The sequence below is a fragment of the Mobula birostris genome, chromosome 17, assembly GCF_030028105.1.
Source record: "Mobula birostris isolate sMobBir1 chromosome 17, sMobBir1.hap1, whole genome shotgun sequence".
Lineage (NCBI taxonomy): Eukaryota > Metazoa > Chordata > Chondrichthyes > Myliobatiformes > Myliobatidae > Mobula > Mobula birostris.
The window spans coordinates 2155763-2168409 of record NC_092386.1 but is presented as its reverse complement, the minus strand read 5'-3'; the positions used below and the strand labels follow the sequence as shown (position 1 = coordinate 2168409).

Here is a 12647-nt window from a genome sequence, read left to right as displayed (position 1 = left end):
AAGGGTTTCAGCCCGAAATGGCAACTGTACTTTTCTGCATAGATGCTGTCTGACCTGCTGAGTTCCTCCAGCATTTTGTGTGTGTTACAAGAAAGATACTAGCATGGATAAAGCAGTGACTGATTGGCAGGAGGCAAAAGAATGGGAATAAAGGAAGCCTTTTTGAATTAGCTGCTGGTGACCAGTGGTGTTCTACGGGGGCGGGGGGGGGGGGACTGTGCTGGGACCGATTTGATTTACGCTATGTCATTGATTGAATAATGGAATTGATGACTTAATTACAAAGTTTGCAGACGATATGAAGATAGGTGAAGGGACAGTTAATTTTGAGAAAGTAGAGAGGCTGCAGATGGACTTAGACTAGAGAATGTGCAAAGAAAGTGGCAGATGGAATACAGTGTCAGGAAAAAATAGAAAAAAAAAACAAACCCCATCCCAAAAAGCTAAACTAAACCGAATTAGTCAACTAAACTAAAAGACTTGGGCAATACTAACAACTTGAAAATGAGAAAGAAGAAAACCTTAGTGTCGACGACTTCATTCCTCTCAACCAACAGCACAGAGAAATAAAACAAGTTTGGAAATGGTCAAATTACATCAAGTGAAAATGTTGAATGAATGGCCTCCAAGTTTTTTCAAATCTAATGGAAGGGTCATAAACCGCACTTCTAATTTTTTCCAAATTCAAACATACCATAGTTTGTGAAAACCAATGAAATACAGTAGGAGGGTTAATCTCTTTACAATTCAGCAAAATGGCTCTTCTAGCCATTAGAGTAAGAAATGCAATCATCTTACATGCTGAAGAGGTTAAATAATTTGAATCTATCATTGGTAATCCAAAGATAGCAGTAATTGGATGAGGTTGTAAGTCTATATTCAAAACCGTTGAAATAATGTCAAAAATGTCTTTCCAATATTTTTCCAACAAAGGACATGACCAAAACATGTGAGTTAAAGAAGCTATCTCTATTTTTTTTCTTTTTTATGATTTTTCTTTAGTTTTTTTTTTGCTTTGTATTATTCATTGTTATCCTACACGATTGGGAGCCTCATCAATTTATACTATTTGGTTTTACAATTACTCATTTTAAGTGTAACAATGTATCTCCTACTACTTGTATTTTTGCTTTGTTATGTTTTCATTCTATGAAAATAATAAAAAGATTGAAAAAGAATACAGTATCAGGAAGTGTATGGTCATACACTTTGATAGAAGAAATGAAAGGGTTGATTATCTTCAAAAGGAGAGAAAATTCAAAAATCTGAGGCACAAGGGGATTTATGCAGGATTCCTTAATGGTAATTTTCAGGTTGGGTCAATGGTGAGGAAGGCAAATGCAGTGTTAGCATTCTTTTCAAGTGGACTAGAATATAAAAGCAAGGATCTAATGTTGAGACTTTATAAAGGACCAGTGAGGTCCCATGGAGTATTGTGAGCAGTTTTGAGCCCCTTATCTTAGAAAGAATGTGCTGACACTGGAGAGGCTCATGGAAATGATTCCAGGATTGAATGGCTTGTTATATGAAGAGTGTTTGATGGCTCTGGGCCTGTATTCACTGGAATTCAGAAGAATGAGGGGTGACCTCGTTGAAACCTATCGAATGACGAAAGGCCCTGATGGAATAGACGTCGAGAGGATGCTTCCTATGATGGTGGAATCTTAAGATCAGAAGAGACAGCCTCAGAATGAGGGGGCAGGGCAGGGGGCAACTTTTTAGAATGGAGATGAGGAAGAATTTCTTTAGCCAGAGAGTGATGAATCTGTGGAATTTGTTGCCGCAGATGGCTGTGGTGGCCAAGTCTTTATGTGTAGTTAAGACAGAGGTTGATTGGATTCTTGATTGGTCGGTACTTGAAGGGATACAGGGAAAAGGCAGGAATTTGGGGCTGAGACGGAGAATAGATCAGCCATGATGAAATGGCAGAGCAGACTCGATGGGCCAAATGGCCTGAAGCTGCTGCTAGACGTTATGGTCTCATGATCTAAAATAGATTTCAAGCTGCCCCAATGTCACAGGATCGATCCACAGACTCAATGAATCTGATAACCTTTGTTACACTTGTTTGGGCAACACTTTAACATTCTCATTGTTTCAAAATCCTACCATAGTTTCATTCATCTCACCTCCTCCAGCCTTAAACCCTGATAGATCTCCACACTCCTTCAACTCTGACCTGTTCTTCATACAAAATTTTCTTTCCCATACAGGCAGTAAACCTGTCTGGGAAAGAAACATTTTGCATATTCTGCATGGAGGTCAGTGACGAGTGGTGTGCCTCCCTTCTCTTTGTGATTTTTATAAATGACCTGGATGAGGAAGTGGCGGGATGGGTTAGGAAATTTGCTGATGACACAAAGGTTGGGGGTGTTGTGGATAGTGTGAAGGGCTGTCAGAGGTTACAGCGGGACACCGATAGGATACAAAACTGGGTTGAGAAGTGGCAGATGGAGTTCAACCCAGATAAATGTGAGGCGGTTCATTTGGGTAGGTCAAATATAATGGCAGAATATAGTATTAATGATAAGAACTCTTGGCAGTGTGGAGGATCAGAGGGATCTTGGGATCCCAGTCCATAGGACACTCAAAACTCCTACGCAGGTTGACTCTGTGGTTAAGAAGGCATACCGTGCATTGGCCATCATCAATTGTGGGATTGAGTTTAAGAGCCGTGAAGTAATGTTGCAGCTATATAGGACCCTGGTCAGATCCCACTTGGAGTACTGTGCTCAGTTCTGGTCACTTCACTACAGGAAGGATGTGGAAACTATAGAAAGGGTGCAGAGGAGATTTACAAGGATGTTGCCTGGATTGGGGATCATGCCTTATGAGAATAGGCTGACTGAACTCAGCCGTTTTTCTTTGGAGTGACAGAGGATGAGAGGTGATCTGATAGAGGTGTATAAGATGATTTCCCCAGGGCTGAAATGGCTAGCATGAGAGGACACAGTTTTAAGGTGCTTGGAAGTAGGTACAGAGGAGATGTCATGGGTAAGTTTTTTTTACACAGAGAGTGGTGAGTGTGTGGAATGGGCTGCCGGCAATGGTGGTGGAGGCGGGTATGATAGGGTCTTTTAAGAGACTCCTGGATAGGTACATGGAGCTTAGGAAAATAGAGGGCTATTGGTAACCGCAGATAATTTCTACACGTACATGTTCTGTAGTTTTTTGATGCCAAGCAGTTGCACTCTGGAATCCCCTGCTGAAAAGTTCTATCGGCTTTCTCTTTTAAAATGTTCTTCAAGATATTATTCTTAGACCAAGCTTTTGATCAGCTGCCCTAATAGTTCATTATAAAGTTGAAGTCAAATGTTATTTGATAATATTGAGGAGTACATTGGGCAGGCTGTGGCATTCGGAGTTTCTATGGAACATTTCCCATGCCTTAGTGTTAAAGACTAAACTCAATTGAGAAAGTTTGATGTGTTTTGACTTGCATCAGCTTCCCAGGCTGTGGCCTTTTTGCTCCATATGGGCCGAAGATTATAAGATATACCTCAGAGGAGCAGAATTAGGCAATTTGGCCCATCGAGTCTGCTCCTCTATTCTATCATGGCTGATTTATTATCCCTCTCAACCCCATTCTCCTGCCTTCTCCATGTAACCTTGACTAATCAAGAACCTATCAAACTCCACTTTAAACTTACTCAATGACTTGGCCTCCCGAGCTCTCTGTGGCAATGAATTCCACAGAATCACCTCCCACTGTAGGAAACATCCTCACATCCACCCTTTCCCAGCCTTTCAATATTTGAAAGGTTTCAAAGAGATCCCCTCTCATTCTTCTGAACTCCAGCGAGTACAGGCCCGTTCCTCATACATTAATGCTTTCATTTCTGGGATCATACCCGGGAGTGGGAACTTCCAGGAGGTTCACAAGAATGATTCCAGGAATGAAAGGGTTATCATATGGGCAATGTTTTACAACTTTGGGCCTGTACGTGCTGGAATTTGGAAGAATGAAGTGGGATCTCATTGAAACCTATTGAACATTGAAAGGCCTAGATAGAGTAGATGTGAAGAAGATATTTCCCACAGTGGGGGAGTCTAGGACCAAAGGGCACAGCCTCAAAATAGACGGACATCCATTAAGGACAACGATAAGGAGAATTTCTTTAGCCAGTGGGTGTTAAATTTGTGGAATTCATTGCCACCGAAAGCTGTGGAAGCCAAGTCATTGTGTATATTTAAGGCAGCGTTTGATAGATTCTTGATTAGTCAGGACATGAAAGGTTATGGGGAGAAGGCAGGAGAATGGGTTTGAGAAGGAAATGGATCAGCCATGATGAAATGGCACAGCAGACTTAATGGGCTGAATGGCCTAAAATTCTGCTCCTCTGTCTAATGGTCATATGATTCAGATTCAGTAATGGTTAAAGCAGTCCTGGGTATGACTCTAAACTGCAACCGGTGATGAGGCTCTGATTGGGGACTTTCAAAGCTTTGGGGAAAGTGGAGTTACCCCTTAGTCATTCATTGCTCCCAGGGCCGCTCTGACCCGGAACGGTAGCACCTGAAAAGGTTCCTGCTCAGGATACGAGCGAAGGCCAACTGCAGATCCGGCAGGTTCAGTAACTGAACTTATGACGGAGAAGGCGGATGAGCTACAACCTCAAATGACAACGGCTATAGTACAGGCGGATGAACATTTGGGAAGAGAAATGGCAATTTCTTTAGTTTGCCCAACGGTAGGCAGTAGAAAACTACCATTGCTATTTGCTAAGAAAACCATGGTCAAACTCACAAAATGTATCACACAACAACAACGTCAAGAGGATCTGCAAGACAACTCTGAAGATGCTTCGCTCGGTAGGGTTGATTCTGACCAGCAGGGGATCCCCGACCATCATCAAGCTACTGCTCATAAAATTCAAGTAACACAAAAGAAAATTATTGCCACTTGGAATGTAAGAACCCTATATTAAGCACGAAGATTAGACAATGTGATAAATGAAATGGAAAAACTAAAGATTAACATCATGGGAATTAACGAAGTTCGTTGGATAGGTACCGGAACATATCAGATTAGAAATAAAACACTAATTTATTCTTGTGGAACATCCCATACTAATGGAGTAGGAATTCTTATAGATGAAAACATGGCAAAAAGTGTTTTAGGACATTGGGCAATATCAGAAAGAGTGCTCCTTGTTAGATTCAGAGGACAACCATTTGATTTAGCAATTATACAGGTATATGCACCGACAAGAGATGGAACAAATGAAGATATAGATAAATTCTATGAAGAGCTTGAACAAGCAAAGAATGGATGCAAATCTCAAGATATTGTTATTGTCATGGGAGATCTAAATGCTAAAGTAGGACAAGGTGCTGATGGAAATACCATAGGAAAATTTGGACTAGGGGAAAGAAATGAAAGAGGTGAAAAATGGGTAGAATGGGTCAAGATGAATAATCAGGTCATTATGAATACCTACTTTAAAAACCATCCAAGACACTTGCGGACCTGGAAAAGTCCAGGTGATAACACCAGAAATCAAATTGACTTTATTACTATAAACCAAAGACTTAGAAACTCAGTGACTCAATGCAAAACATATCCAGGTGCAGACTGTAATAGTGACCATAACCCAGTAAAATGTCATGTAAAAGTAAAACTAAAAAAACTAAAGAAGCAAAAACCTGAACAATCCCTTGACTACATGCAATTATTTAAAGAAGAAAACTTAAGACAAAAATTCACAATTGAAGTAAGGAATAGGTTTCAAAGTCTAGAAATAGAATCTGTTGAAGATGATAGCAATCATGTAGAAATGAAGTTTAACTCTCTGAAGGATGCAAAGTCAGTGATTCCTAGAATCAGCAAAGTCAGTGATTCCTAAAAAAATTAAAAAAGCACAAAGAATAAATGGATGACAGAAGAAATCAAAAATCTAATGGAAGGAAGGAAGAAGGAAGAAAGCAAATTCTATAGAATACAAGCCCTTAGATAAAAAAGTTAAAAGCTTATGTCAAAAAGCCAAAGAAGAATGGTTAAACCAAGAATGAGAGCAAATAGAAAGAATCCCTATTATTGGTCCAAAAAGGTTACATCAATAAATCAAGAATATCACTGGTAAAGAGTTCCTCTGTTCTTCAGGTGGATGTTTGAAAGCAAAGGACGGTACCATTATCATGAAATAAAATGAGATTATGAACAGATGGACTGAGTATATTCAGGAATTGTTTGAAGATGATTGAGGCAAAAAAACAGAAATTAAGAAAAACATTGAAGGTCCAAATATTTTAAAATCTGAAGTTCGTAATACAATAAATAAGATGAAGAAAGGAAAGGCAGCAGGTCCTGATGAATTAGTAATAGAACATCGCCCTTGAAGATTATGGAATTGAAAAACTTACTGATTTAATCAATGACATTTATGAGACTGGGATAACACCAGAAGAGATGAAAAAAATCAGTATTTATCACCCTTCCTAAGAAAGCTGAAGCAATAGAATGTGCATTACGTAGGACCATAAGTTTAATGAGTCATATCACCAAGATACTTCTAAGAATTTTGATGACAAGAGCTAAAAGTAAGATACAAGCTGAAATAGGTAAAGAACAATGTGGTTTTGTGAAAGGCAGAGGTACAAGAAACACAATATTGATGTTAAGGATACTATCAGAATGAGCTATTCAAGTGCAAAAAGATTTGTTTGTTTGCTTTATCGACTACACAAAAGCATTTGATAAAGTGAAGCACAATAAGTTATTTGAAATATTACAGAAAACTCTAGATCTAGATTTGAAAGACCTCCACCTAATCAGAAATCTGTACTGGGAACAAACTGCCGCTGTAAGAATAGATGGAGAAGTGAGTCAGTTTACGAAAATCAAGAGAGGCGTTAGACAAGGGTGTGTTTTCTCCCCTGATTTGTTTAATGTGTACAGTGAAACAATATTGCAAAAAATAAGAGACATCTTGGGAATCAAAGTTGGTGGTGAAAACATCAATAATTTCAGATATGCAGATAACACTGTGTTAATTACAAGTTCGGAGGAAGAACTACAAAACTTTATTGATCTAATTGTTGAAGAAAGTGCAAAAATGGGTCCACCTATCAATTGCAAAAAGACAGAATGTACGGTGATATCCAAAAAGAAGGAGAATCCTATCTGCAGGCTGAGAATAAATGGGGAAGAGATAAAACAAGTACAGAACTTTTGCTACTTAGGAAGCTGGGTGACAATCAGATGGCAGGTGAGACCTGGACATCAAAAGAAGAATAGGGATGGCAAAAGACACCTTTATGAGAATGAAGAGTATACTGACCAACACTAATCTAGGCATGACAACCCGCCTCAGAGTACCAAATTGTTACGTTTATCCAGTTATGTTATATGGCTCAGAATGTTGGACAATTATCTAGTAACATGAGGAAATGAATTGAAGCAGCAGAGATGTGGTTTTTGAGGAGGTGCAAAGAATATCATGGATGAAACGTATATCTAATGAGGATGTCATGAACAGAGCAAACACAAAAAGAGAAATAATGTATGAGATCATGAAAAGGCAACATAACTTCATTGGACATGTGATTAGGAAAGAGGAGTTAGAATGCACGGTAATTATGGGAAAGATTGAAGGGGAGAAAGCAAGAGGAAGACAAAGACAAATGATGATGGAGACAGCAGCCAGAGAATTGGAAGTGAATACCAATGAATTGATCCACTTGACCCAAAACAGGAGTGTGTGGACCATGGCAGCCAAAGCTCAAACTGGGCATGGCACCCGATGATGATGATGATGAATGGTTAAAGACTGGTAATCTATTTCCCAATCAGTATGGCGTCCAACATGGAAAAGAACCTTCAGCCTTTGTCATTACTACATGTCAGCTGCCTGTGCCTTTTTGGTGGATAATGGTATCACAGTTCCCTGGGTGTAGAACGACAGCACATTGTTAGAAATGGTTCACAGTGCAGTCTACATGCTCCAGTGATGAAGGATATGATTTGCTGGATGGTTAATCTACATGCTCCAGTGATGAAGGATATGATTTGCTGGATGGTTTATATGGCGTCAGTCAATTGGACTGCTTCATCCTCGATGGTGACACCTTATTGAGAAACAGACCTTATTATTTGATCATTTATTTATTGTAATATTACTTTCTGTGTTACGTGTGTGATCATTTATTTGTGGTAATATCACTTTAAGGGTTATGTGTGAGAATGATATGTACTGTAGCGTGTGCCTTGGTCTAGAGGAATGTTGTTTCATTTGGCAGTATACATGTGTATGACTGAGTGACAATAAACCAAACTTGACTGTAACTGTCATGAAGAAGGGTCTCGGCCCAAAACATTACCTTTTTCCATAGACACTGCCTGACCTGCTGAGTTCTGCCAGCATTGTGTGTGTTGCCTTGAACTGTGACTTTAACTGTAGGAGCTGTGATCATTTAGACATCCCAGCATCCTTTGATCCCACCAGATTTACGAAGTTGCTCTCCACTCCATATTAACAAATACAGTACTGTGTCAAAGTATTAGGTGCCCCAGCTGTATCTATGTGCCTAAAAATTTTGCACAGAACCGTACAGTGTAATATTAACACACACAAAATGCTGGAGGAATTCAGCAGGTTGGGCTGAATCTATGGAGGGGAATACACAGTTATTTTTCAGGACAAGACCCTTCACCCAGGATATCAAAACAGTTCCACCGCATGTTGTGTGTACTGCTCTAGATTTCCAACAGCTCTTCTAAATATATCAATGTCCTTTGATCAAAACATGAGAAAAACCCATTAAGAATACCAAGGTCACCCTGTCTGGCTAATTAAATATATATAATTATGCAGAAAAATAAGATGAGGTTTCAAAGAATGAAACTATCAGGACTGACCTGCCAATGAAGTCATCTTTCTTTAAAGAGTCTTTGTCCCACACAGTGATATCGATGATGTCACCCTTTTCATTTCCAAGAAGGAAATCAAATTGTTCTCTCCACTGGGGATTCAGAGTTTTTAAAATTGTCTGGAAATGTTAGCACAAGTTATACTTAGATTTATTTAGCTTAAGCTGCATAGAAATTATAATTGAACAAATTCACTCTACAGTTTTGCAATGTCAGCAACAAACAAAAATATCTTGATGTACAAAGGGAAAAGTGCCAGGCCTACTCAAAGATGTTAAGGTGGATAAGTCACCTGGACCAGATAGACTACATCCCAGAGTCCTGAGAGAGGTTGTTGAAGAGACAACAGATGCATTGGTCATGATCTTTCAAGAATCACTTGATTCTGGCATGGACCGACAGGACTGGAAGATTGCAAATGTCACTCCACTCTTTAAGAAGGGAGAAAGACGAAAGAAAGGATATTATAGGCCAGTTAGCCCAACCTCAGAGGTTGGGAAAGTGTTGGGGTCTATTATTAAGGATGAGGTTTCGGGATACTTGGAGATTAATGATAAAGTAAGTCAAAAGTCAGCCTGGTTTCTATAAAGGGAAATCTTTCCTAACAAATCTGTTAGAGTTATTCAAGGAAGTAACAAGAAGGGTGGACAAAGGAGAGGCAGCGGGTGTCATTTACTTGGATTTTTAGAAGGTGCTTGATAAGGTGCCACACATGAGGCTGCTTAACAAGATAAAATCCCATGGCATTACAGCAAAGATTCTGCCATAGATAACAGAATGGCTGACAGGCAGGAGGCAGCGAGTGGGAATAAAGGGGGCCTTTTCTGATTGGTTGCCAGTGACTAGTGGTGTTCCTCAGGGGTCAGTATTGGGACCACTACCTTTCACATTATTTGGCAATGATTTGGATAATGGAATTGATGGCATTGTGGCAAAGTTTGCAGATGATACAAAGATATGTGGAGGGGTAGGTGGTGTTGAGGAAGCAGGACTTAAACAAATTGGAAGAATGGGCAAAAAAGTAGCAGATGGAATCCAATGTTGGGAAATGTATGATACTGCATTTTGGTAATCACAGTCATACTTCATTGATCCCAGGGGAAATTGGTTTTCGTTACAGTTGCACCATAAATAATTAAATAGTAATAAAATCATAAATAATTAAATAGTAATATGTAAATTATGCCAGGAAATAAGTCCAGGACCAGCTTATTGGCTCAGGGTGTCTGACCCTCCAAGGGAGGAGTTGTAAAGTTTGATGGCCACAGGCGGGAATGACTTCCTATGACGCTCTGTGTTGCATCTCGGTGGAATGAGTCTCTGGCTGAATGTACTCCTGTGTCCAACCAGTACATTATGTAGTGGATGGGAGACGTTGTCCAAGATGGCATGCAACTTGGACAGCATCCTCTTTTCAGAAGGATGATACATTATCTAAATGGGGACTATTATTTAAATGGGGAGAAGGTTCAAACATCAGAGATGCAGATGGACTTCAGAGTCCTCATGCAAGACTCCCAGAAGTTTAACTCACAGGTTGAGTCTGTGGTAAAGAAGGCAAATGCAATGTTAGCATTTATTTCAAGGGAAATAGAATATAAAAGCAAGGAGATAATGTTGACGATTCATAAGACCCTAGTGAGGCCTCACTTGGGTATTGTCAACAGTTTTGGGCCCCATATCTCAGAAAGGATGTGTTGTCATTGGACAGAGTTCAGAGGAGGTTCACGAGGATGATTCCAGGAATTAAAGGCCTAACGTATGAGGAGTGTTTGGCATCTTTGGGCCTATATTCACTGGAATTTGGAAGAATGTGGGGGGACCTCATTGAATCCTACCAGATGTTTAAAGGACTAGATAGGGTGGATGTGGAGCGGATGCTTCTTATGGTGGGGGTATCCAGAACTAGAGGGCACAGCCCAAAAATTGAGGGGCACCTTTTATAATGGAAGTAAGGAGGAATATTTTTAGCTAGTGTGTAGTAAATCTGTGGAATGCTCTATCACAGAGTGCGGTGGAGGCCAAGTCCATGGGTATACTTAAGGTGAAAGTTGGTCATTTCCTGATCAGTCAGGGCATCAAAGGATACGGCGAGAAGGTAGGTGTATGGGGTCGAGTGGGATCTGCAATCAGCCATGATGGAGTGGCAGAGCAGACTCGATGGGCTGAATGGCCTAATTCTGCTCCTATGTCTTATAGTCTTATGCTAGAAAAGAGGGAAGGGTTATATTGATCCTGGAGTAGGTTAAAAGGTCAGTATAAAATTGTGGAATGAAAGGCCCATACTGTGTTGTAATGTCCTGTGGTCCATTGGGTACAGTTGACAATGAGGGAAAGAAAAGTTGGGGAAGTTTTGGGAACTGATTTTCCTCTCTGAGGCTTCAACTCAATCTGATTTGCACATTATACAGCAGCATTTTTAAACATATTTTTAAAGGTTACATTGAAAATATTTCTTGATTGCTAACCAAACACAGTTGTTGAAAGGGATTGTCACAAAAAATAAGCTTTCTAACCAGAGTGCACAGTCTAACATTTCTGAATAGCTGAGTTTAAATAAGAGAAGAAAAACTATGTTTTTATTGGTTATACAGTACTGTGCAAAGTCTTAGTCACATATATATAGCTATGATGCCCAAGGCTTCTGTACAGTATTATATTTGTCACTGTGGAGCGGAGAGCAAATTTGTAAATCTATCGGGAGCGAAGGATTTGGGAATGGTGAGGGTGGAGCTCCACAGAAAGGGTGTGAGGAGGAATGCCAGGGCAGGAGGTGATGTGGGTGCAGACACACCCAGCCCTGAGATACTAAGCAAGGTCATTTGATTCCAACAATTGGTTTATCAATCATTACAGAATGTCTCTCTGATGCTTCCCGCTCCTTCCCCTCTCCCATCCCCTTTTTCGAACCATGACACCCTTCTCTCTGCCTCCTTCCCACTCTCAATCCATAATAGAGACCCATTTCAGAATCAGGTTTATCATTATTCACAGACATCATGAATTTTTTTTTGCCATAGCAGTACAGTGCAATAAAGTTACTACAGTATGATGCGAAAGTTTTAGATGTCCTAGATTTACATATGCGTCTAAGACTTTTGCAGAGTACTGCATTTTTTTTTACATTAGAAGTGTTTCTAGAAAACTAAAAATGCACTGCTAGGTGTGGTGGTGGAGACAGATACATTAAGGATATTTAAGAAACCTTGAGATTAGAACCTGGATGATAGAAAAATGGAGGGCTATGTGGGAGAGGTGCATTACATTGATGTTCAAAGTTCAAAGTAAACTTATTAGCAAAATACGTATTGTCACCGTATACAAGCCTGAGATTCATTTTCTTGCAGACATACACAGTAAATCCAATAAACATAATAGAGTCAATGAAAGACCACACATAACAGGGCGGACAACTAGTGTGTAAAAAACAACAAACTGTGCAAATAACAAAGAAATAATAATAAAAAATAAATAAATATCAAGAACATGAATTGTAGAGTACTTGAAAGTGAGTCCATCAGTTGTGAGAACAACACACATCAAAGTTGCTGGCGAACGCAGCAGGCCAGGCAGCATCTCTAGGAAGAGGTACAGTCGACGTTTCAGGCTCGTCAGGACGAAGGGTCTCGGCCTGAAACATCGACTGTACCTCTTCCTAGAGATGCTGCCTGGCTCGCTGCGTTCACCAGCAACTTTGATGTGTGTTGCTTGAATTTCCAGCATCTGCAGAATTCCTGTTAGTTGTGGGAAGAGTTCAGTGATGAGGCAAATGAAGTTG

At 39.9% G+C, this 12647-nt stretch overlaps 1 protein-coding gene across 5 annotated transcripts in view; it reads right to left on the bottom strand.

Annotated features, from left to right (window-relative positions):
- The window catches only part of mctp1a (multiple C2 domains, transmembrane 1a), a 559392-nt gene that overhangs the window by 355256 nt on the left and 191489 nt on the right, over positions 1–12647 (bottom strand). For all 5 annotated transcript variants that reach the window (XM_072281200.1, XM_072281201.1, XM_072281204.1 and 2 more), the window contains exon 9: positions 8858–8988. In XM_072281200.1, coding sequence (XP_072137301.1) covers positions 8858–8988 — 131 coding nt within the window. The remainder of the gene's footprint in view (positions 1–8857; positions 8989–12647) is intronic.